This window comes from Bos mutus, chromosome 16 (assembly GCF_027580195.1).
Source record: "Bos mutus isolate GX-2022 chromosome 16, NWIPB_WYAK_1.1, whole genome shotgun sequence".
In the NCBI taxonomy this organism is placed as follows: Eukaryota; Metazoa; Chordata; class Mammalia; order Artiodactyla; family Bovidae; genus Bos; species Bos mutus.
In genome coordinates, this window is record NC_091632.1 from 24,572,477 (window position 1) to 24,599,749 (window position 27,273).

Genomic DNA, 27,273 nt, shown 5'->3' on the forward strand with positions numbered 1-27,273 from the left:
ACATTTTAAAGGATTCCCTTTGGTTTAATATCTGCAGATCTAGTCATCCTGTCACTCTGTGGCTGCTGCAGTGCACAAGTTACCATTCAACCTTCTCCTTTTCTCCAAGATGGAGAGTTTGGTCAGAGGTTACTGTGAGGCTTAAAGAACTGGCTTCTTTTCCTGTAGCTGGTAAACCTGTGGAACTTTGGTATATCAAATATTTGCTATAGCTTATATATTTTCATACTTTTGCAATAACTTAGATTCTTTGTTTCTTTTATAGGACAATGAAGGTCAAACAGCTCTACATTATGGTAAGATGTTTTTAAATTATTACTAATTATATTTGACTTTATTTGCTTTTCTCAGCTTTGTCCAACACTACATAGCACTTGGAAAAATGCCAACCACTAGGCGGAGCCTGGTGGGCTGCCGTCTATGGGGTCACACAGAATCGGACACAACTGAGCGACTTCACTTTCACTTTTCACTTTCATGCATTGGAGAAGGTAATGGCAACCCACTCCAGTGTTCTTGCCTGGAGAATCCCAGGGACAGGGAAGCCTGGTGGGCTGCCGTCTATGGGGTCGCACAGAGTCGGACACAACTGAAGCGACTTAGCAGCAGCAGAGCTACAATAACTTTATGTTTAAAAAATAGATTAATAACCTCTAAAGTTGATTATATGTTAAAATTCTTATGGACACATTCGTAATGAATTGAGCATTTCTACACAGTCAACAGAAATGAAGGTTCCTCCAATTCCCTTTTGAAATTTCATTATTTCATTCCTGTTATTATCAGTGACAACTAAGATTCTAACCATTGTTACTTAGGAGCTAGAATCTCTCTTGTAAGAAATACTTTCTTGATGTGAAGAAAAATAGATTTGATTTTTTATTTCTTCTATTAACTGATTAGCCTCGTTAAGTAATTTTCACTTAAACAATCTGTAAAATAGAGGATAATCTGTAAAATGGAAGTAATATGGCTCTTAAGGAGCTATTGGTAATAGGTAAGAGATAATAAAGTACTTTGGAAACTGAAGTACTAGAAAAAGTATTGCTACTTTTATTCTATTTGGATATGAGCATGGTTGAATAAGGGCTTCCCAGGTGGGTCAGTGGGTAAAGAATCCTCCTGCAATGCAGGGAATGTGGGTTTGATCCCTGGCTCAGGAAGATCCTCTAGAGGAGGGCATGGGAATCCACTCCAGTATTCTTGCCTGGAGAATCTTATGGACAGAGAAGCCTGGTGGGCTGCAGTCCATAGCGTCGCAAAGAGTTGGATGCGACTGAAGTGACTGAGCATGCGTGCGCGCGCGCACACGCACACACACACACACACACACAGTTGAATAAAAGACAGCCATCAATATTTAAACTAGTATATATCAAGAACATCTCCCAGTCAATAAGAAACAATCAAATGGAAAAAATAGACCCCAAAAAACAGATAGCTCACAAATGAAAAAGAGCCAAATAACCAATAAACAAGAGGCTCACCCTCACCAATAACTTCCAAGAACTATGAATAGTCTGAGATCATACACTACTTGAACTCTTACCAATTAGCCTGATGCAGTTTTATGCTGCTGCTGCTGCTAAGTCGCTTCAGTCGTGTCCGACTCTGTGCGACCCCATAGAGGGCAGCCCACCAGGCTCCCCCGTCCCTGGGATTCTCCAGGCAAGAACACTGGAGTGGGTTGCCATTTTGCTGGCAAAAGACACAAAACTCATGGATCAGAGACAGAAGACTATTGTTCACAGCACAGCAAGCAGCATGAGCTTCATGTTTGTGTCATTTCCCCTTGAGTCCCATGGGAGCTACAAAGAGAAGCCTCAGCAGATCTTAGACACGTAGTGTCATGGCTTAGGAATCCTAAGCTTAGGGATCTCCAGCCTTTTATAATGAGCTGCCAGCAGCTTTGCCCAACCTTTGGCCTGGACAACACATGTCTTTATCATACTGGACAATAAACAAACCTGCCTTCTATTCTAGAAGGAAGCAGTACCTCCGTTGACAATGGTCATTCACTATATGAACATCTTTTGAAAGACAGTCTAGCATAAAAGCTATCTTTACCTCTGGTCACACGGTGTACAGAAACATGAGAATCCCTTGGAGAAATGTCTCCCAACAATAATTAGGGGATGCAGATTAAAACATTCAGATATAACTTCACACAGATTGGCAACATGTAAAATATGTGCACCAGGGCTTCCCCGGTGGGTCAGCAGTAAAGAACCCACCTGCAATGCAGGAGCCACAGGAGATGCAGGTTCAATCCATGGGTCGGGAAGATCCCCTGGAGGAGGGCATGGCAACCCACTCCAGTATTCTTGCCTGGAGAATCCCATGGACAGAGGAGCCTGATGGGCTACAGTCCAAGGGGTCGCAAAGAGTCAGACACGACTGAAGCGACTTAGCATACACATAGCACGCACGCAACATGTGCGAAGAATAGAACTGGGGTGTGGAGGAACAGAAACTCTCATATACTGCTATTGGGAGTGTCCAACCACTGCATCACTTTGGAGGTGAATTTGGCAAAAATCTAGTGAAGTTGAAGGTAAGGGTACACATACCCTACAACCTGGCCATTTCACTTCTAGTATATTCCCTGGAAATACTCCCCAACATGTGTATAATGAAACATAAGTAAGAACATGTACTGCAGCATTACTTGTAATAGCCAAAAACTTGTTTTATTAGCCTTTATATTCTTCTGTTTCTGTACTTAAAATAGTTAAGTTGCATATATATACACACACACATATATGCATACATGTACATTTTGTTACCAAATACCTTTGAAAGGCGTGCCCATCACAGTACACAAGAAATTTCAAGGCTCCTTTCTATAAACAGCCCTCTGAAGTAGTTATTGTTTTCTGCAATTTATAAATGAGGAAATCAAAACTCAAAGAAGTTAGTAAACTTACCTAACAGAGCTAGAAATTCAAACCCATTATCTCTAAATTTACCAGGAAAGGAAAGAAAAACAAATGCCTTCCCCTCCCACTTTCCACAGTGCTCACATCTCTCACTCTGCAAACATGTTCATATAAGTCTGTCATATAGCTCCTCTAACATCACCAAACGTTGGCGACTCTGAACTCTGATTTTCAGTCTAGGAAAACACTTTTCTCAGCTTCTTTCTTACCTGTTTGAACCAGGCATTAAGTCAGGCACTCCAACAGTGATTGTGAGGGCGTCACCAAAAAATTCGGGGCTGCGCCTTATTCCTGACGCCTGGCTTCAAGAAGCAAACTGACTTTTGTTTCAAAATATGTGCCATAAGGTCCAGAGTGTACCGCTCTGCTTAAAAAGAGAACTCTGCCAATGCAACCTCCTTTGAAAAGGAGGGAGTTCCTCACAGTAAAATTCTTTTAAAAGTGTGTTGCATAAGCAGTGTAAGTGGATTCGTGGGACTTCATTGGAACTGTTATGAACATGCTTGAGGTTCATCAAATTTCAGTGAGCCATTCAAGGGCTGCATTAGGGCCTGGGGACCGTGGTGACTGACAACTCAAAGTGCAGGTGTGAAGGGACCACTCAGCTTCCTAGTAAAGCCAAACAGAACTGCTTAGAAAGCAAGACCTGCTTCTCAGAAGCAGAAGGAAGGAAACACTTCATCTAAGAAGAAAAAGATACCGTGTCAGTTTCATCAGAGGTTGATCGTATTGTTAAATGCTCATGTGGTTAGTGTTAGCCTTTCAGTCCTGTCCGACTCTTTGCAACCCAATGGACTAGAGCCTGCCAGGCTCCTCTGTCCATGGGATTCTCCAGGCAAGAATACTGGAATGGATTGCCATTCCCTTCTCCAGAGGATCTTCCTGACCCAGGGATTGAACCCAGCTCTTCTGCGTTGCAGGCAGATTCTTTACCATCTGAGCTACAGGGAAGTCCCGTTAAATGCTCTGTTAATCTTCAGCTGGAAACAAAACTGTCCTTGGAACAATATCCTAGTCCTTCTAAACTCATTTGTGGAAAATATGTTTTAGTTTCTCTCTTCTTAAACAAGTTTCATTGGCTCAAAAAATTTAAGTGAGAGATTGAATCAGATGCAGGGAGCTCAAATCCAATGCTCTGTGACTACCTAGAGGGGTGGGATGGGGTGGGAGGGAGGTTCAGGAGGGAGGGGACATACATGTACCTATAGCTGACTCATGTTGAAATAGGGCAGAAACCAACACAATATTGTAAAACAGTTGTCCTCTAATTTAAAATAATTAGCAAAAATCTTAAAAAAAAAAAAGTATTCTTTATACATACACAAGTTTAGGAAATGTGTGGCATGTCTAAAAAGAAAGCAAATTATTAGTTCTTATTTCCATCCCCTCAATCCTTTTTTCATTCAGTAGACATTTTTTAGTACCTGCTCTGTGGTACATGTGGTGTTTTCCTTTCATTTCTCCATCCAGAAACTGCAGAAACAGTTACACCAGACTAAATATGCCCTTGAGAATGTAGATGAGCCATTCTGTCATCCGTAGTTAACCATTTGGGGTAAATGCCTTTACCGACGTGGGAATGTGTCCACTTAATTTGATATATGTAAACTTCACTTCTGGATAGTAACAGGGTTGACATTATTCAAAGGTCTTTCTGACTGGCTTCAAAATAAGCTATATTTTCTTTTTGTTCTGATACGAAAAAATTCTCTAAGATATATTGTTAAGGGAAAGGAGTAAAGTGAAGAATAGTATATATACTGTGCTGCCATGAATATATCTGTATATATTTGCTAGTAAATGAAAGATACACAAAAGTGAATGTTGATTGCCTAAGGGAGGAAGTGTGGAATACAAGCACAGAATAAGTTTTTTCCTATAAACCCTTTAATGACTTCTGTATTTGGAACCATATTCCCTATTTGAAAATTAAATTTAAATGATTTAAAATCTAAATATTATATAGGCTCTATTAGTATTGTAAATACCACTTAACTTCTTAATTGTAATTGATTCATTCAGATATTGGAGAAGGCAGTGGCAATGCACTCCGGTGCTCTTGCCTGGAAAATCCCACGGACGGAGGAGCCTGGTGGGCTGCAGTCCATGGGGTCGCTAAGAGTCGGACATGACTGAGTGACTTCCCTTTCACTTTTCACTTTCATGCATTGGAGAAGGAAATGGCAACCCACTCCAGTGTTCTTGCCTGGAGAATCCCAAGGACGGGGGAGCCTGGTGGGCTGCCATCTATGGGGTCGCACAGAGTCGGACACAACTAAAGTGACTTAGCAGCAGCAGCAGCATTCAGATATTTAATGAACATCAACTATTTGCTGGATAAATATACCAAACATGTTTTTTAAGCTAACATGTCCTCGGACATTGGGTGTCCTTCACCTCCCACCCTAAATAAATAAGGACCTGGTAACCATAGTGCTAGTGTGTGAGGCACTGACTGTATCTAATCTGGGAAAACTGTGGGCTTGGATTTCAGTGCCAGCAAACCCTGGAAATGATGCTTCATGAGGAATGGAAGCTGGAACTGAGACCCTGCACATAGACCAAGACCCTCTAAGGACTGCATCCCCAGTAGGGGAAAAGTAGCTTAGAGAAAATTGACCTACTAGTGTAAGGAAGGACAACAAGGTTATCTGCCCCAGACCAGAATGTGGGTGGGAAAAAAAAAGCCCCATATCAAGCAAGTTTGGGGTTTAAATTTATATTGTTTCAGAAATTCTCATGTTGAGAAATTAACATAGTAAGTGCACTCAGCTGGTTACCCCTAAAGGGCCTGGCAGAAGCAAATGCTAAACTTCTCTCCCTTAACTAATAGAGCACAAAATTCCTACAGAAAGAAGTTCTGCTGAAAATGAGCACACAATTCAAACTTACAGAATACACTTGAGTGAATGTCAGCAGACACAGTAAACCACAGGATTAGACTTTAAGGAATTTAAGTAAAACTACTGGATAGAAATTATCAGAAAAAAAGACTTGTGTGAAATCAAGGATTCGAAAACACAAGAACAAGACACTCCAAAAAAGAACAAGGGAATTTCAAAGAGAATGAAATAGAATTTCAATAAATGAAAAGCTACAGAAAAATACGATATGAATAGGTTAAAGTGCAGAACTTGCACAAATTAAAAAAAACAACAACTCTGGTGAACTGAAAGGCAGTTCTAAAAGGCACTGCAGAAAGATACGAAATGGAATTGCAAAAGAAACAGTGTAAAATAATGAACCTCATAAACATACTGAGTTCAGGATGCCAGACACAAAAGAAGTATGTACTGCATGTTTCCATTTATATGAAGATCAAAAACAGGAAGAACTCACCTCCGTCATTAGCACACAGGATATTGGGCACCTTGGGGAACTGGGTAGGTAGCATCTGAAAGGGCTGAACAGGGTGAGCGTGCTTCTGAGATTCTAATAATGATCTGACTCTTGATCTGTGTGCCAGTTACATGGATAAATTCATCTGAAGAAAGTTTTTTATTTTGGTACTCTTTTGTATGTATTTTATACTCAAAGTTACACACACACACACAAATTCAAACCTTGATAGATAAGATGGTGGTGTTACTGTTTTCATACATATAATCTCTTAATGTTTCCAACAGATGCCTTAGCTAGGCCCTGTTTTCCTATATTTACAGATAAAAAACTGAAGTCCAGAGAGGTGAAGTGACCTTGACAGGGTAACGTGTTGTAGGTGGCAGAGCCAAAATACTTGTCCAGGTCTTCTAACTCTACTTCCGGTCTTTTCATAACTCCATAAATAATTACAGTCCTAGTATCCTTTTAAAGCACACATAATTTTTTGGGAGATAATCTTTTATAGAAATAAATGAAAATCTTTTATCATTGGTCACCCTGATCAGTGGGTCAGGCTGTTTTTCAAGACTGTACTTGTGAGTAAACACACACATATATGTTCATTTATGTGCCTTGACATTCCTATTTCTGTTCATTAAGACTCACTAGATACTGATAAAAATTATTTATCCTTGAATTAGGAATCCTGCCCAAGATTAATCTAGTAAAATGATCTCTTTCTCTCATATTATTGTAGAAATAACAAGACTAATACCACATATGTTATAATCAAGATAATTAAACACTCAAATAGTATTAGAGGTTTTGGCATTACAAATATATAAAACTAAAATATTCTGACAACTCAGAAATATTTCATGAATTAATACTTTAAAGGTGCAATTTAATTTTTAATTTAGATTTTCTTACTAGGTCACTAGACTTTTGCCCAATTTTAAGACTGTCAAAACAGAGTTTTGCTTGTAATAATAATGTTGATACTTTACAATTTATTAAGCACCTACTATATGCCAGGGAATCTTCTGGGCATATTTTATCCATTTAATCACTTAATATTATTGAATTTTTTATTTAATAGACATTCAATAGCTATTTGTTGATTTGATTTTATTTTAGGACCCTTAACCTGTTCTTAGAACTTTCATAACACTCTAAGTATGGTTAAATCCAGTGATTGCACACAGTGTTGGGGATGTCTTGGGGGCTTAGCTATTATTTTTTATGAATTACAGTTTGGCTTGACAGCTGTCCTTGTGTTGACAGCTCTTCTGATTATAGCAGTTGTCAAACTCCATCCTTAAGCAGGTTGTAAATCCTGCCTTCTTCCGATTAAAACTGGGTCAGAGCCAATGGCAGGTTAACTAGAGGCCAGTGTTCTACTACTGTATGTCCCTACTGGTTTGTTCAAAATGCATTTTGCATAGTGGCATACTAAACCTTCATTTGCCTCTGTCTTATTTTGGTGTTTTTGAACTTTCAGGTATCTGTCCTCCTGTTATTTTGTGATTAAACATGGTCTTTGCTGAAGAGTGTATTAGTGTAAGTGTGGTCTTCCTTGTAAATGGCCTGTTAGTCCTCTCCTCCTCCCCCTCCACTGGGAATACTAACATCATTGCATCTGTGTCTCCCAGGGGAAATCAAGGCTTTTCCTTGCACGTGCAGTCATGTGATTTCAGAGTGGGCAGGCTTTGTATCCTCATGAGCCCTCGATCTTCCACGTAAAGCACCATCTGTTCTGTTCCTTGCACGCTGTTTCAGGGCAGTGGGAGGAGGCATTAGAGTGAAAATAAATAAAGTAAAAAAAAGAAAGAAATTCATCATCAAAACCCCGAGGATTAATGGAGTCAGAAGGCTCACTGCTCTGAATGAAAATTCATCTTCACCTGTACCAGTGTCAGGGCTGCCTCCATGGCACTTGACAAATAGAGGTTCCCAGGGTACCATAAATCCAGCAACTATTCTAATCCCTATAGACTAGCTCAAGCCTCTCCGAGATGAGCTTACGAATGTTTTTGTGTTTTGCAGCACATTGTAGGCACTAGTAGCCCCTCATTAATTTGGTAAAACGTTTGCACCCCTTCCTTCTCATCTCGCCCTCATCTTCTTTGTCTTTGTCCATTTTGAGAGCGTGAGCAGCTCATGTGTTTCTGAAAGACGACTCTGCCTTGTGAATTGTGCTTCACTGAAGATGCCAAAGGCAGAGAAGTCAATTAACTAATGAATTTTGAGCAAATACTAATCCCCAATACTGTGTTAGATGAAGAGGAGAATATAGAAAAGTATATAATCAAGTAGCTCACCATCTAATTGGGAGCACAGAGCATATAATTTCAAAAACTGTTGGGTAGCTCTACATGCAGGGGGTTGTGTGCTAAATGTAAACATTATTGATGCCTATCAACAGTGACTCTCCAAGAGGTATTACAAGTGCCTTCCTCACTCCAGGGTAAGATTCACTTGTGTGTTTTCTTCTTGTCCTTTAAATCAATCTTTCTCCTTTTGTTCTTTATTTTTTTCTTCCTACTGCAACTTTGTACCAGTCTTTGCATAAACCCCAGGAATTTGTTAATAAAACTCCTTTCCTTGTGGGTAACATATCCCTTACTCTGAAGTTACTGTTTTGTAACCCTTAAATTCCAAATTTAAATCTCACTTCATAGCTACAGTTGAGCTAAAATTTCATTTATATATCTTGGGTTAGAGGATTGTTATACAGACCAGTTAAGCCTTTTCTCAGCTAGTTAGCTGTAGTTCTCTGTATGTAAACCAGTTTTAAGCTCCGTTTCTGGGTTGGTACTCATAACTTGTGTCATACTGCTGGAAAAGTCACATCATCACACAGGTTGTATGAAATTAATGCCCCTTTGCCTGACATAGCTAGCTTAGTGTCTTGAGCCATAGTCCACATCTGCTGAGCCTTGATCTTTATGCTTAGCAGTCTCAAGTGTTGGGTTAGATTTGAGCTCAAGTGTGATCTGACAGACCGTGGTATTACAGATTTATACACTAGGAAATTTATTCCTCTGATACTGCTATAAAAGTTCCAATTTTAAAACCTAACCAAGTATTTCTCACAATGAGTTGAGAGTGATAGCTGCAGCAAAAAGGTTAAATGATTATTCCTTAAAATATAAATGTCATGTAACTAGTTCTGTGCAGGATAAATATCCTCTTTCACAGCTCCCTGATATTAGGCAATGTGTCTTTAACTTTGTTTTATTTTCTAAGAGACTGTCTTCCATTGGAATCTAACTTGGTGTATATAGTGTTTCATGGTAAAAATCTTTCAAAAATGTAAAATTTGAAAATGTTCACTTGGGGAGATAATTTTAAACTTTCAAAGGAATATTATAATCCTGAACACTTTACTGATAAAGATATTCTGTCTCTGCCTTCCTCCCTGTCTCAGGCATATCCCCAAAGATGATTTCAACCCATTAACTCCTGTCCCAGGATTAGAATAGGCAAATTGTCCTTTCTGCACCTTTTTCTCCTGAACCTCCCAGGTTGCACAGTGGTAAGAAAATCTGCCTGCCAGTGGTTCAGTTGTTGGGTCAGGAAATGGCATCCTGCTCTAGTATCCTTGCCTGGAAAATTCCATGGACAGAAGAGCCTGGCAGGCTACAATCCATAGGGTTGCAAAGTTGGACATGATGTAGTACACACACACCTTTTTCTCCTACTCTCTATTCATTTATTCAAATATTAATTTAACATTTGTAATTCTAGTAGTCATCTAAGAATTCCCACTAAAGGCAGAGAGATAGGGTTCCCAAGTGGTTTGACTTTAGCTTAGAAAAATTTCTATCTTCCATTTCTGTTCCCTTGGAACCACCCCCGAGTCTGTGCTATTATGGATTAGAGTTTAGTACCTAAGTTTTCAGGATGGATAATACAAAGAATCACCAAAGCTCTCCCAGACTTATCACAGCCTTGTTTCAGCTGTTGGTTCTGTGCCCACTTCACAGTTTATAACCAAGGAGCCCTGGCACCCACCAGGGGAGAGAAGACAATCAAGGGAACCATGCAAGCTTCTTTATCTTTATCTGAGTACCAACAAAGTGCAAAAGAAGAAATGTTCCTAGTAAATAATTTAAAACTAAACTCCCAGAAAGTTCTGCTTCCACTTAAGATAGAGAAAATAGCAACAGAATATTGTTTCTACACTAACAAAAAGAAAATGCTAAATAATCTGCAAAGCTGTACTTTTTTAAAGGGCCATCAGATAGCAGAAGTTGCATGTCAGCAAAGTAAGGCAGATTCCAAAGAATGACAAGCCCCTGTAAGACACACCAACTGTTTTGCTTTTGATAGAACAACTGAGGAAGAGGCAGCCACCATAAATGCAGATAAGAAGAAAACAGCTAAAATTAACAAATTCTAAAAGTGAGCTGGTATGACATTTTAGCATCAGACCCAAGAACACGTTTCACTCATGTACTCTTTCATTAACTGGGTGCTGTTAGACAAATTGAGAACAGAGAGCTCCCTCCTCAATGGTACACAGAAATGAAAGCCTGCCACTTCCCTAGACCCTTATTTCATACCAAGAAAAGTCCTTAAGCCACTGGGGGACGAGCAGAAAGCTTTTCTGCTCTCTCCTCCTCTCCTGGGCCTAGGGACATATCCACTGCCTTTGGAGGAGGAGTGAAAGTAAAACCCATCTGCCCCTGGGGAAGGACAGGGAGCCCCTGAGCGCAGGACCCTGCGCCGACACAAAGCAGAGGTCTCTTGTCCCTTGAGGGCAGGACAGGAAGTTCCCACTCAGGACATATTTCCTGTCACACAAGGCAGGGTTTGGCTGACCTCTGGGGGAGCTGGGAGGATGCAGGAATGTTGAGAAATTTCCACCTCAGAGTAACCCAAAAGCATGAAGATCTCTATCCCACTCTCACCATGAGCCTCACTCTGAGAAATAAGCAGTAGCAGTCTTATTGATAGGGAAGGAGAAAGAATACAGATGGTAGATATGCAGCTGACTAGATATTTCAGACTACCAAAAGCTGAGGGTGAAGTGAGAATACTGAAAATACCTTCTGGCACCCGACTCTTAAAACTAAGCATAAGGTGGCAACAGCCCACAGCTGGAGGAATTTAAAGCCTTTGATGCACTAAAGTTGTCCACAGCAACAACAAAATCAAACCCAGTTCAATGGCTGACTAGACTGACTCAACACCCATACTAATGGCATGACGAAAGAAAAAGTATGCCCATTTCTGGTTGTAAATAGTATTGTTTACTTCAGCCTCCACTGTCCTCCTGCATACAATTTCTGCATTTAAAAATTGTGAAGCATAAAAAAGGCAAGAAAAAACAACCCCTTGTCATGCAATAAATGAGTAATTGATAGAACAAGTAGATAAAAATTCAGCCAAGGATATGAAAGACCTGAACCATAGTATCAACCAACTTGACGTAATTGACATCTATAGAATGTTTACACTTAATATACATTTTTTCAATATAAATATAGAATATTTACTAAGATAGACTATACTCTAGGCCATAAAACAAACTTTTAAAAAATATAAAAGAAATCATACAAAGTTTGCTCTGTGACCACCATGGAATTAAATTAGAAATCAACAGACACATATCTGGAAAATCCCTAATTGTGAGAAACCTAAACACACTTGTAAATAATTCATAGGTCAAAGAGGAAATTCCAAGAGAATTAAGAAAATATTTTTAACTGAATGAAATAAAAACACCCTCTCAAAAGTTGTGAGATGCAGCTAAAGCAGTGCTTAGAGGAAAATTGAATACTTTTATTTAAAAAAAGAAAGGTTTCAAATGAGTGATCTAAGATTCCACCTTAAAAATTTGTTTTGGAAAAAGCAAATTAAGCTCAAAGTACATATAGTAATAAAATAAAGATCAAAGCAGAAATCACTGAAATAGAAAAATCAATGAAACCATTGAAAACTTCTGAAAAGGTCAATAATACTGATTGACCTCTAGCCAGACCAGTTTAGAAAAGGAAAAACAAATTACCAACTTCAGAAATGAAAGGGACTCATCAACACAGATCCTGCAGATATTATGAAGCAAGTAAGGGAACACTATTTGCAATTTTTACCAATAAATTAGATAACTTAGAGTAAATGGACAAATTTCCAAAAGACACAAACTAACAAAATTCTCTCAAAAAGAAACTGAGAACCTAGATAGCCCTATGTCTATTGAAGAGATTGAATCTGCCACTGAAAACTTTCCCACAACAAAAATTCCCAGGCCCTGACTGCTTCACTGGGAATTCTACTAAATATTTTAGGAAGAAATAATACCAATTCTACACACACACTCTTCCAGAAAATGGGGAGGGAACCCTGCCCAACAAATTCTATGAGGCCAACATTACCCTAATACCGAAACCAGAAAAAGACCCTACAGGAAAAGAAGACTATAGGCTAATATGTCTCATGAATGATGCAAAAATATTTTATTAAAGTGTTAGCAAATTGAACATAGCAATATACAAAAAGGATAAGTTAAAACCAAATGTGTTTATCCCAGGAATATAAGGTTGGTTCAAAAGTTGAAAATCATTGTATTTCACCCTATCAGACAAATCAAAACCAAAACTAAAACATGATCATCTCAATACGCGTAGAAGAAGTCACTGAAAACTTGAACCTCCTTCATGATTTGGGGAGAAAAAAAAAAATGGAGCAAAATAGGAATAGAAGGGAACTTCTTCAACCTGAAGAAATCATTAGCTGATATCATCCTTAATGGTAAAATGCTGAATGCTTTCCTTCTGAGTGGGAACAAAGCAAAGATGTCCACTCTCTCCACTTTGATTCAAAATTGTACTGAAGTTTTAGCCAGTGCCTTAAGGCAAAGGAAGGGTTCCAACACCCTTTACTGCTCTCCTAGAGAGAATTACTCCATGATCTTTATATCGAATATTTTTGTTGGTCTGTTTCTGGGCCCTCTATTCTGTTCCATTGACCTAGTTTTCTTTCTTTCTTTTTTTTTTTTTTTTTTGCCAATACCACACTGCCTTAATTATTATAGCTTTATCGTAAGTCTTAAAGTGAGATGGTGTCTGTTCTCCAGCTTTCTTCTACTTCAGTACTGTGTTGGCTCCTCTGGGCCTCTTGCCTCTCCATATAAACTGTACAGTTTGTTCATATCCACAGTCTGGGATTTTGGTCGGGAAGAACTGACATCTTGATATTGAATCTTCCTATCCATGAACATAGAATATCTCTCCAATTATTTATTTTGTTGATTTTAAGATTTATAGTTTTCCTCATATGGATCTTGTACATATCATGTTAGAATTATACTCAAGTATTGCATTTTGGGGATACTAATGTAAATGGTATTATGTTTTTAATTTCAAATTCCACTTGTCCATTGCTGGTATATAGAAAAGCAATCGACTTTTGTACATTAGTGTTATACCCTACAATGTTGTTATAATTGCTTATTTGTCCCAGGAGGTTTTTTTTTTTTTTTTTGTCAGTTCTTTTGGATTTTCTATGATCATGTCATCTGCAAACAAAGATATTTTTATTCTTTCTCCCTAATCTGTATATCTTTTATTTCCTTTTCATGGCTTATTGCATTACCTAGAACTCTCCAGTACAGTGTTCAAAAGGAGTGGTGAGAGTGAATATCCTTGCCTTATACCCAGTTTTAGTGTGAAAGCTTTTAGTTTCTCAACAGTAAGTATGATTTTAGCTATAGGTTTTTTGCAGATGTTCTTTTTTTAGTTGAGGAAGTTCCTGAGGAGTGATGTCAGCAACATGGTGGAGTGAAAAGCTACCTTTCTCTCTCCCTTTCAATCTATAACCAGTAAAACATTAGTAATTCAACAAAGGTGCCCCTGCTCAACACACCAGGATGCCAGAGAATTCCAAATATCTGTACATCTAAAGGTCAGTGAAGTGGAATATAGGAGGCAGAACTGAGGAAATATGAGAGGTGGTACCTGCAGTCCTGGCCTTCCCACCACGGCAGCTGAGCTCGCAGCCCCAGAGAATCCGGTGGCAGCAGGGGAAGCAGGGCACATGGCTCCAGCGCACATGTAGCTGCAGGCAGCTGGGCAACAGTAGGAGTCGGGCCTAGGACCCCCATCCCTCCAGCTGTTGATGCACCCACAACTCTAGCCAACTGCCCCCCAACTGCAGTGGTGGAGCCCACTAACCTTATGATATTGGACACAGAGAGGTGCCCTCACAACCCCTGCATCCCACTTTCCCTAACTCTCCCCCTCCAGTGGCTAAGCCTGTGGCTCAAGGAATCCCAGACACAAGGGAAGAGCCCACCATCCTGGTGCACCAGGTGGTGATCCCAGAACAGTGGTAGAAGCGAGGCACCAGTGATCACAGAGACACAAGAACTAATAACAAGGGCAGGCGTCCACAGCTAAGAGGTAGCAGAAGGTAGAAAGTGCTAACTCAGATTTAACAAGAGGCAGCTCAGGTGAAAGAAACCAAAAACTTACGCTATAGTGCCACCAACTGGAAAACAGAAAGCCTCTAACTTCTAACCTGTTGCTATAAATACTTCAGATTTGCTGGCAGAGGAACCAACTCATCCAGTACCATGAAGAACTGGAGTAACACTGTACCACAGGAAGAAAGTGACAATTCTCCAGAAACCAAGATTAAAGTCATGGAATACTGCAATCTAACTGGTTCAGCTCAGTTCTTTCGCTCAGTCGTGTCTGACTCTTTGTGACCCCATGAACCGCAGCATGCCAGGCCTCCCTATCCATCACCAACTCCTGGAGTCCACCCAAACCCATGTCCATTGAGTCGGTGATATCATCCAACCATCTTATCCTCTGTCATCCCCTTCTCCTCCTGCCCCCAATCCCTCCCAGCATCAGGGTCTTTTCCAATGAGTCAACTCTTTGCATGAGGTGGCCAAAGTATTGGAGTTTCAGCTTCAACATCAGTCCTTCCAATGAATACCCAGGACTGATCTCCTTTAGGATGGACTGGTTGGATCTCCTTGCAGTCCAAGGGACGCTCAAGAGTCTTCTCCAACACCACAGTTCAAAAGCATCAATTCTTCAGCGCTCAGCTTTCTTCACAGTCCAACTCTCACATCCATACATGACCACTGGAAAAACCATAGCCTTGACTAGACGGACCTTTGTTGGCAAAGTAATATCTCTGCTTTTTAATATTCTGTCTAGGTTGGTCATAATGTTCCTTCCAAGGAGTAAGCGTCTTTTAATTTCATGGCTGCAGTCACCATCTGCAGTGATTTTGGAGCCCAGAAAAATAAAGTCAGCCACTGTTTCCCTATCTATTTGCCATGAAGTGATGGGACCAGATGCCATGATCTTCGTTTTTTGAATGTTGAGCTTTAAGCCAACTTTTTCACTCTCCTCTTTCACTTTCATCAAGAGGCTCTTTAGTTCCTCTTCACTTTTTGCCGTAAGGGTGGTATCATCTGCATATCTGAGGTTATTGATATTTCTCCCGGCAATCTTGATTCCAGCTTGTGCTTCCTTGAGCCTAGAGTTTCTCATGATGTACTCTGCATATAAGTTAAATAAGCAGGGTGACAATATATAGCCTTGACGTATTCCTTTTCCTATTTGGAACCAGTCTGTTGTTCCATGTCCAGTTCTAACTGTTGCTTCCTGACCTGCATACAGGCTTCTCAAGAGGCAGGTCAGGTGGCCTGGTATTCCCATCTGTCAGAATTTTCCACAGTTTATTGTGATCCACACAGTCAAAGGCTTTGGCATAGTCAATAAAGCAGAAATAGATGTTTCTGGAACTCTCTTGCTTTTTCCATGATCCAGCAGTAGAAAATTCAAAATAGTGGTCATGAAGAAACTCAGCAAACAAAAAAATTCAGAAAAGTCAGTTCAGTGAGCTCAGAAATAAAATGAGTGAACAGAAGGAATAGTTTGTCAAAGAGATTTAAACTCAAAAAAAACCAAACAAGTTTTAGAGCTGAAGAATACAATAAATGAGATAAAGAATGTATTAGAAAGCACTGAAACAGAGCAGATCACATAGAATAATTAGAGTGTTCAAAAATAGAAATCTAAAAATGTTATAAGTAGAAAAGAGAAATAGCATTAAAAAATGGGGAAATTCTGCAAGAGCCATCTCACTCTTTTAGGAGGAGCACCATTAGGATAATAGGTATCCCAGAAGTAAGTAGAGGGAAAAGGGAGAAAAAGTTTAAAGAAATAGTCAGGAACTTCTCAAGTTGAAGAAGTTCCCCTTTATTTCCAGTTAACTGAGGTTTGTTGTTTTTTTTTTTAGATCACAAATAAGTGTTGGACTTTGACAAGTTATTTTTCTGCATCTATTGATATGATCATGTGATTTTTATTTTTTGCCTATTGATATGATGGGTTACATTAACTGATTTTCAAGTGTTGGACTAGCCTTGCCCACCTGCAATTAATCCCACTTGGTCATGGTGTATAATTCTTTTTATACATTGTTCAGTTCAATCTGTTAATATATTGTTGAGGATTTTGCATTTATGTTCATGAGAGATACCAGTCTGTAGTTTCCGCTTCCCCTTTCTTATAACAAAACCTAGACAAAGACATTATTAGAGTAATAGTGGCCTCATAGAATGGTTTAGGAAGTATTCTCTCTGCTGCTACCTTCTAAAACAGATTGTAGAGAACTGGTATAATTTTTTCCTTGAATGTTTAGTAGAATTCACCAGTGAACCCATATGAGCCTTGTACTTTCTAGTATAAAAGGTTATTAATCATTTATTAAATTTCTTTAATAGGTAACAGGCCTATTCAGATTGTATACTTTTTCTTTAGTAAATTTTGGCAAATTGTCTCTTTCAAGGAATTCGTCTAAGATGATCATATTTGTAGGCATTGAATTGTTTGTCGTATTCCTTTATTATCCTTTTTATATCTATTGGACCTGTAGTGATGCTCCCTCTTTCATTTCTGATATTGATAATTTGTGTTCTCTTTTTTTCTTATTTAACTTGACTAGAGGCACAATGCCAGAGAATGTTCAAACTACCATACAGTTGCACTGATTTCACATGTTAGCAAGGTAATGCTCAATCCTTCAAGCTAGGCTTTAACAGTATATGAACTGAGAACTTTGAGATATACAAGCTAGATTTAGAAAAGGTAGAGGAACCAGAGATCAAATAGCCAACATCCACTGGATCATAGAAAATGCAAGGAAAAAAAAAAAATCTGCTTCATTGACTATGCTAAAGCCTTTGACTATGTAGATCACAACAAACTATGGAAAATTCTTAAAGAGATGGGAATACCAGACCACCTGAGAAACCTGAATGCAAGACAAGAAGCAACAGTTAGAACCTTACGTGGAATAATAGACTAGTTCAAAATTGAGAAAGGAGTATCTCAAGGCTGTATATTGTCATCCTGCTTATTTAACACATATGCAGAGTACATCATGCAAATTCTGGGCTGGATGAATCACAAACTGGATTCAAGATTGCCGGGAAAAATATCAATAATCTCAGGTATGCAGATGACACCACCCCAATGGCAGAAAGCAAAGAGGAACTAAAGAGCCTCTTGATGAAGGTGAAAGAGGAAAGTGAAAAAGTTGGCTTAAAACTCAACATTCAAAAAACTAAGATCATGGCATCTGGTTCCATCACTTCATGGCAAAAAGTTGGGGAAAAAGTGGAAACAGTGACAGCTTTTATTTTCTCAGGCTCCAAAAATCACTGTGGATAGTGATTGCAGCCATGAAATTAAAAGGCACTTGCTCCTTGGAAGAAAGCTATGACAAACCTAAATGGCATATTAAAAAGCAGAGACATCACTTTGCCAACAAAGGTCTGAATAGTCAAAGCTCTGGTTTTTCCAATAGTAATGTATGGATGTGAAAGTTGGATCATAAAGAAGGCTGAGTGCCGAAGAATCAACGCTTTCCCATTGTGGTGCTGGAGAAGACTCGAGAGTCCCTTCAACAACAAGGAGATCAAACCAGTCAATCCTAAAGGAAATCAACCCTGAATATTCACTGGAAGGACTGATCCTGAAGCACCAATACTTTGGCTACCTGATGCGAAGAGCCAACTCACTAGAAATGACCCTGATGCTGGGAAAGATTAAGGGCAAGAGAAGAAGCAGGCAGCAGAGGATGAGATGGTTAGACAGCATCACTGAGTCAACAGAGAAAAGTTTGAGCAAACTCTGGGAGATAATGAAGGACAGGGAAGCCCGGCATGCTGCAGTCCATGGGGCTGCAAAAAGTCAGACACAACTTGGTGACTGAACAATAACAAGAGGCATATTGCTTTTATTGGCCTTTTTCAAAGAACTATTATTTGACTGTATTGATTTTCTCTATTGATTTGTTTTCAATTTCACTAACTTCTGGTATAATTCTTTTTTTTCTTTCTTATGCTTACTTTGGATTTAATTTGCTCTTGATTTTTGCAGTTTGCTAAGGTGGGAATTTAGATTACTGATTTTATATCTTTCTTCTTGTCCGATACCTGCATTCAATGCTGTAAATTTCCCTCTAAGCACTGCTTTTGATGTATCCCTCATACTTTGATAAGTTGTGTTTTCATTTTCATTAGTTCAAAATGTTTTTAATTTCTTTTTTTTTCTTTGAACAATATATTATTATTTACTACAACTTTCACTATAAAGATATAGAAATTGAAGCAGTATGATAATGGTGTAAATAAGGTGTATAGGTCAATGAAACATGATAAATAACTTAGGAATAGACCAGCCTGCTGCTGCTACTGCCAAGCTGCTTCAGTCGTGTCCGACTCTGTGCAACCCCACAGATGGCAGCCCACCAGGCTCCTCTGTCCCTGGGATTTTCCAGGCAAGAATACTGGAATGGGTTGCCATTTCCTTCTCCAATGCATGCACGCATGCTAAGTTGCTTCAGTTGTGTCCAACGCCGTGCGACCCTATGGACAGCAGCCCACCAGGCTCCTCTGTTCACAGGATTCTCTAGGCAAGAATACTGGAGTGGGTTGCCATTTCCCTCTCCGACAGACCAGCCTATTCATGGGTAAATTGATTTGTGACAGAAGCGTCAGGGTAAGTCAGTGGAGGAAAGGATTGGCTGTATAACAAATGGTGCTGTAACAGTTGGACATTCACATACATGCTGGGGTGAAAACAAGCCTCAACTGTTTCCTCATACCCTTCGCAAAAATTGCCTTGAAATGGATCAGAAACCAATACATAAGAGCTAAAATATAGAGGACTAGAAGAAAATATGGAAGGACATCTTTGTGATCTTGAGATAGAGAAAGACTTCTTATATAGGACACAAAAAGCATAAAACATAAAAGAAAAAAATTAATTGGACTTCATTCAAAATTTAAAATTCTTACTCTTCAAAAGGTACTCTTAATAGAAGACAAGTCACAGAGTGGGAAAATATATTTATGAAACATTTGGGAAAAACTTATATATAAGAATTTTAAAAGAATAATTCTAAATTTATAAAAAGAAACTCCAATTAATAAATGGATGGAAGATTTGAAGAGATAAATCACCAAAGGTAAGTGATTGGCAAATAAGCATATAAAAAGATGTTCATCATTAGGTTTTAGGGAAATGCAAACTAAAAACCACAATAAGAAGCCCTGACTATACTACATAGTATCTATACTATAGGTACTATAAACTTGACTAGAATGGCTAAAAAGAATTTTAGTAACAGTAATAAGTGCTGACAAGGATACAGAGCAGTTGGTGGGAATACAAATTTTGGAAGTTTGGTAGTTTCTTATTCAAGTTAGACAGTCATTTGCCATGTGACTCAGCAATCCCACTCCTGATATTAACCCAAAGATGTGAAAACATAAAAGATCCACACAAAGACACATATCCGAGTGTTCACAGGATCTTTATTTGTAATGGCCAAAAACTGGACACAACCCACATGCCTACATGTATTTATACAACAGAATACAGCAATAAAAAAAGAAAGCACCGCTTATACATGCAGCAGCATGGATGAATCTCCAGAGCATCACACTCAGTGAAAGAAGCCAGACACAAAAGACTATGTGCTCTGTGATTTCTGAATTTGTGGAGAAGGCAAAACCTAAAGACAGAAATCAGGTCAGTGGTTGCCAGGGGCTATGGGCTGGGTAAAAGGATTGACTGCAGAGAGGCAGGAGGGAACTTTCAGGGGTTATGAACAGGTCTTCTGTCTCTATTGAATAGTAGCTACACAAGTAGACACATTGCCAGAATTTACCAAATTTTTATGAAGAATATTAACTTCAATAAAACAAAAAGATGGGGGGTGGGGCAGGGAATCTTGCTCTATATGTTAACTGGCACAGTCCAAAACAGATGAAGAATCTGGGAGGGACAGGATGGCAGAGTGGAAGGACCTTGAGTTCACCTCTTCTCATGAGCACAGAAAAATCACAACTGCTGAAGATCTATTGATGAGAGAGACTGGAACCTACAAAAAAAGATATTCTACCTCCAAAGACAAAAAAGAAACCCCAACAAAACTGTAGGAGGGGCATACTTGAAGTACAGTCAATTCCAGTACCACCCAGGTGTGTGACCCACAAGCTAGGGAACAATTATATCACAGAAATTCTCCCACAGGAGAGTTCTAAACCTCATGTCAGACTCCCCAGCCTAGGGGTCCAGCATGAGGAGGAGGAGCCCTCAGAACACTTTGACTTTGAAGGCCAGCAGGGTTTGACTGCAGGAGCTCCACAGGACTGGGGAAACAGACTCCACTTTTTAGGGCACAACACAAGGTCTCCCATACCAGGACCCAGGGCCAAGCAGTGACATTGTAGGAGCCTAGGCCAGACCCATCTTGGTGGAGGTAGGGGCAGGGAAGGGCAGCTGTAGTCACCCTGGGGATGTGGACACTGGTTGGTGGTGGCAGAGATACTGGAGGATGTCATCTACATGAATGCTCATGGAAGGTAGACATCTTGCCTGGGTCATAAGCGCCAAGGCCTGACCCCACCCAACAGCCACCTTTACACAGGTCCCTTAGCACAGCCCCACCCACCAGACCCAGCTCCACCCACCAGTGGGCAGGCACCAGAAACAAAACTATGATCCTGCAGCCTGCAGAACTGAGTCTGTAAACTCAGGTCAGAACCTACCCTGGGAACAGCTGGTCCCTGCCCTTGCATGATGAGAGGGGAATGCACTGCTGGGACACTTCTCCAAGGTCAAGAAATGTAACGTACCACAGATAGAAAAGGACTATGTTCCAGACGAAGTAAGAAGATAAAACTTCTTAAAAAAAAAAAAAAAAAGAACTGGAGTGGAAATAGAAAAATCTACGTGAGAAACAGTTCGAAGTGATGATCATAAAGATGATCCAAAAACTTGGGAAAAGAATGGATGCAGATTGAGAAGTTACAATAAGTTTTCAGCAAAGAGAAAATATAAAGAACAACCAAAGAGTTGATGAATACAATAACTGAAATGAAAAATACATTAGAAGCAATCAATAGCAGAATAAATGAGGCAGAAGAACAAATCAGTGAGCTCTAGACAGTGGGAGAAATCATTGCCATAGACCAGAATGAAGAAAAAAGAAATGAAGACAGTTTAAGAGACCTTTGGGACATCACATCTAGTAACAGTCACACTACAGGGGCCCGAGAAGGAGCCTGATAGAATATTTCAAGAGGTAATCACTGAAAACTTGCCTATCATGGGAAGGAAACTCACCCAAGTCCAGGAAGCACAGAGGGTCCCATACAGGATTAACTCAAGAAGAAACAAGACATAAAAGCACACAGCTATCAAACTGACAAAAATTAAAGAGAAAATATTAAAAGCAACAAGGGAAAAGCAACAGATAACACATAAGAGAACTCCCATAAGGCTAGCAGCAGATTGTTAGGCAGAAACTCTGCAGGCCAGAAGGGAGTGGGGTAACAAAGTGATGAAAGGTGCAAACCTACAGCCAGGAATACTCTTCCCAGCAAGGCTCTCATCTAGATTTGATGGACAAATCAAAGGCTTTACAGACAAGCAAAAGCCAAGAGAATTCAGCATTACCAGACTAGCTTTGGCACCCCACTCCAGTACTCTTGCCTGGAAAATCCTATGGATGGAGGAGCCTGGAAGGCTGTAGTCCATGGGGTCGCTGAGGGTCGGACAGGACTGAGAGACTTCACTTTCACTTTTCACTTTCATGCACTGGAGAAGGAAATGGCAACCCACTCCAGTGTTCTTGCCTGGAGAATCCCAGGGACGGGGGAGCCTGGTGGGCTGCCGTCTATGGGGTCACACAGAGTCGGACACGACTGAAGTGACTTAGCAGACTATCTTTGCAACAAATGCTTAAGAAACTTCTTTAGGAGAAAAAGATTACAACTAGAAACAAAATTATGAAGGGGAAAGCTCACTAGTAAAGGCAAACTTAATAAAGGTAGGAAATCATCTATACAAACACAGTATCAAAACCAGCAATCCTGAGGAGAGCACAAATGCCGCATGTGGGAAATGCATTTGAAATGGGAGACCAGCAACTTGAAACAATGTTTTTTATACACAGACTGCTATATTGAACCTCATGGTAACTGCAATCCACCAGATACACACACAAAAAATCCAAACAACTCTGAAGTTGGTTATCAAATCACAAGAGAAAAGAGGAAAGGAAGGAAAACAGTCCTTCAGTACACCTAACTAAGCTCTTCTGCTTTTGAGCACTCGTGCTTCCTTCTGCTCAGATCCTGAATAAGGTACTACAGTAGCTGCCCAACCCTCCAACCAATCAAGGCAGAATTCAAAGAACCTGGAGCAGCCCTGAGGTCCATAGGCTCACATGTGGGACACAGTCCTGCCTAATTTGGGGAATGGACACAGAACTGGAAATAATCAGATATTGTGCTTCACATCAGTATTTTGTACTATGAAGACGTTATCTCTGTTTGATTACTTTGTCATAGTACCTGGACAAACATTTGAAAATTACTAGACATTTTATAATGAGGATAGTAATCAAAATGCATCTTTGTATTATTCTCTGGATATATTTTTTTCCCAATGGTTAAAGCAGATGTACTATGTACAATAGGTACACAAATAGGCTGATTTGGTTAACCTAAAGTTCAAATCAAATCATGTATAAGCCAGAATATCCCCATACCTCAATATGTAGAAACTTCTTACATCATTTTCCCCTTTTAGCTGTAAATATTTCCATATAAGGCATTGATAAGCAGTACATTTTTCCAACATTCCCAGAATGGCTCACTTACCTGCTCTTGGCCCATCCGTGTCCCTCGGTGATAGGCCTCCTTTTTGTTTATGTATTTGCCTAATTGTCACATTGGGGGAACACTAATCATGAACAGGCTCAGAGGTATGTTAATGAGGAAACGCTTTATCGGCCGTAAGTTTTATCCTTTATGCCCCACTGCCACACAGACATTGTACTTATGCTCTAAGCAGTCAACTTAAGCCAGCAGTGCTACATATCGTGAGTAGTTTACACTCTGTGACAACTTCACTGGACAGTTTTTTTTTCCCATCCTGAACATTGGGGTCAAAAGTATGGTTAGAAGCAAAACAATAACTTTCCATTAGAAGCCACTGTTACCAAAATCAGATCAATATTCCAGGAGAACTTTGTTTTCTTAACAGAAAAAACAAATTTAGTCTTGCATCAGTTTACTGTTAATAATAATAAAATTCATTTACCCAATGAAATTCAGTCTAATCTTAATCCTGATAGCATACAAAAGTCATTTCTCAAAGTTCCTTTTTCACAAACCTTTTATTATTTTCTGGATCCAAACAGATTTGTCCCTTTTTTTCCCAACAACCAACTATAGGACAAAATCATCATTTTTCCTTAACAATATATCCAGTCTTTATACCTTCCTTCACCAACAATGTGTCTCCTACTTGCCTTACACACTGAAATGCTTCCCTAATCATTTTTATGTATCACAATTTTTAACCCTTGAAAACCTGAACAAAACCAAGAACAAGTCATTGAAATATTATACCAGCATTTTCTGATTGGCAAACTTGAGAACATATTTCATAACCTCTAAAGACATACATTTTTCATAGCACAATTTCCAAGCACTTTGAGTTTCCCTCTTGCTCTTGCAAGGAGGCAAAGGTAGATAAATTTAGGTTTGTTTGACCTTTTTTAAACCAATTAAATAGAGCTCCTCTACAAGTTAATCTCAGCAATATTATCCAAAAACACATTGTGAGACACACAAACATCCAGAGATCTCATTGTTTCATCTTTTTATATTTCACGAATTAGCCTTTGCAATTAAACTTATCAGTTTATGAATAACAGAACAGTCAAATTTATACAGTCGATTTTAGAAACCTGCTTTTTCTTTTTCCTCCTCCCCCCCCCCAACTTGGCTTGAAGTTTTCTGATTAACCCAGGGCTGAAGTCCCAGGCAAAGTGGGTTGTGTTTGTATTTCAAGGGCATGATGAGTTAACTTCAAGTTTTCTCCTAGGCATATTTTTGTTTTCTCAGGATCAGAGTTCTGGGGGTGGGGTGGGGAGGTGGGAATTCTATCAAGCTAGCTTTCTGTAACTGCATATATAAAAAGAACCAGGTTTTGGAATTTCAAAAGAGTTTCATCTTAACCAGTTTTTCCAGAATCTAAAGAACACTATTGCCATACGTTAGTTTAAAAAAAAAAAAAAAAACACCTTTAATCATAGTTTCATAGCTTGAATTTTCTTAATGAATTTAACCTGAATTTCTCATTTTACAAAAGACAAAGATACTAGTCACACAGATGGACTACATATTCACACACCAAAAAACAGATCTATCACAAACCATCTCTGAGGGTGACTGGTATAGAATCCCAAAAAAACACTTCCCCAACACAAATGGTCTTCAATGGTAGTTGGACATCAAAACCAACTGGCAAAATGCCCAAATGATACTCAGTGCCCACAGGCAGTCCTCAACAGTAGACAGGTGTCAGAACCAGTTGGCAAGATGCCCAAATAGCACTTGGTGCCCACACACAGTTCTCAATGTCACGCATATATCAGAACCAAATGGCAAGAATGCCCAAATAGCACTTCATACTCACAAATGGGAAGGTTGCCCGGCGCACACCAGTGGACTTATCCCATCTTGGAGCTCGTCACCTCATCCCCAATGCATGTTTCCATTCCACCAAGGAAAAGTGTAGGCTGGCAGCTAGTGCCAACAGGGGAGAAACAGGGAGGATCCTCAAAACAAATGGTTTTGGCAGCTTCTAGGAACGTCCCCCAAATCCTCTTTTCGGAGCCAGCTAGTCAGAAGCAGCAGGCTCACACGTTGTCATGGCCATGGGAAACCCAGGAGAGCCAGGTGTCATCAAGCACAAGAGCTGCAGCAGTCAGCCCCAAGTTGGGCGACAAAAAACTTACTGAAAGTGGGGGTCTCACTGGTCACTCTCAAAAGCCTACAAAGCAACCAGGTTGGTAGAAAGGAAAGTTGGCTTGAGTTTGGATGCCAGCAACCTGGAGGGGATGGAGGCCAGACATCTGTCCAAAAGCCGACTCCCCGCCCCACCCCACACCACAATGAAATTAGGGGGCATGAGCTTTTATAGACAGAGGGAGGGGGCTACAGGCAGAAACAGGAGAGTCAGCTCTGACAGTCATCTTGAAATTAGTCATCCGTGGTCTAACCAGGGTCATCTTGATTGTCAATACAGTTAATCTTCAGTTCCAGGATTAGTTTGTCTCCATTTCTTGAAAGCCAGTTCCCAGAGTTGTGGGGGCTTCCCAGGTGGTACTAATGGTAAAGAACCAGCCTCCTACCAACACAGGAGACATAAGAGACACAGGTTCGATCCCTGGATCGGGAAGATCCCCTGGAGGAGATGGCAAGCCACTCCAGTACTCTTGCCTGGAGAATCCCTTGGACAGAGGAACCTGGCAGGCTACAGTCCACAGGGCCACAAACAGTTGGTCATAACTGAAGGGATTGAGCATGCACACATGCACACATGTCATGGCTACAATCTGGTCATCATGTAATTAACTTCTTCCATCTGGTGGAGGTTTCAGTATCTATAATGCAACTCACAGGATATGGCTTAGAATATTATTTATACCCCTTGAGAAGGAACTGAAGGTCCCTGACTATGTTTAATGAATACATTATTATTATGTGGTCTCCTTTGACTGTTTTCTTTTGTTTCCACATGTTCACATTTCTCTGATTAAAGGTATTTTTTGACTCAAGTTTTCCACAGGTAAAAGGCAGGCAGAGGACAAGGTGGGGAGGGGCTGCAAGTGTCACAGGGTCCTGCTCTGTTTCAATGAGAGCTATTAGGATGGTAGCTCTGTGGGCCAGAGTTACATTAAGCATCTAAACTTTATTGTTGAATTTGAGTGGTACTCATCCACCCTGGACCCTAATCAGATCATGGCCAATAACATGAACAAACATTCCTTTGGTATCTTGACATAGCTGAAAAGGGCTTGGTCAAAAGATACACTAAGAAACAACAAATGTGAGATGTACACAGATTCTGGGTTCCTAGAGAATCATGGATTATAGGTTATAGTTCACAATGTCATCAGGAAACTCACCCAACATAGGTTTGTAAAATTACATCAGTGGTGACATAAGGAAGTTGGAAAAAGTAGTGATTGGTCAAGTTGAGTCACAATTAGTCTCAGGTGGGAGCAATTCATCTGATTCTAACAAGCTCCCCTAGTATGCTAAAAGCCACTGATCTCAGACTATACTTTGCATGGCAAACTCATAGACCTCCTTGACACCAGTTTAAAAAGGAAAAAATAGAGTTGACTAACTTGGATCTAAGCCATACATGTAGTTGGCATTAGAACCTGTCAGCCAAGGTGCTGATCTTACCAGCAAAGTAATCATTTATAGAGGGAAAAGACCAACCCAGCCCTGAGGCTCAGAACATGAGGAAGATGGAGCCTGAGGTTGAGGGGTCTGGAAACATGTGTGTTGTGTTAGTTGCTCAGTCGTGTCTGGCTCTTTGCGACCCCACAGACTGTAGCCCTCGGGGCTCCTCTATAGAAATGAAAATAGAGGAAGAAT

At 39.9% G+C, this 27,273-nt stretch overlaps 1 protein-coding gene across 4 annotated transcripts in view; it reads left to right on the plus strand.

The window, feature by feature from the left end:
• The window catches only part of ACBD6 (acyl-CoA binding domain containing 6), a 203,217-nt gene that overhangs the window by 161,802 nt on the left and 14,142 nt on the right, over nt 1-27,273 (plus strand). For 2 of the 4 annotated variants that reach the window (XM_070384839.1, XM_005901563.3), the window contains exon 7: nt 266-296. In XM_070384839.1, the coding sequence (XP_070240940.1) occupies nt 266-296 (31 nt within the window). Of the gene's footprint in view, nt 1-265; nt 297-7,761; nt 7,821-14,807; nt 14,861-27,273 lie in introns of those variants that run through there. The other 2 variants (XM_070384840.1, XM_070384841.1) reach the window with 2 other exon arrangements.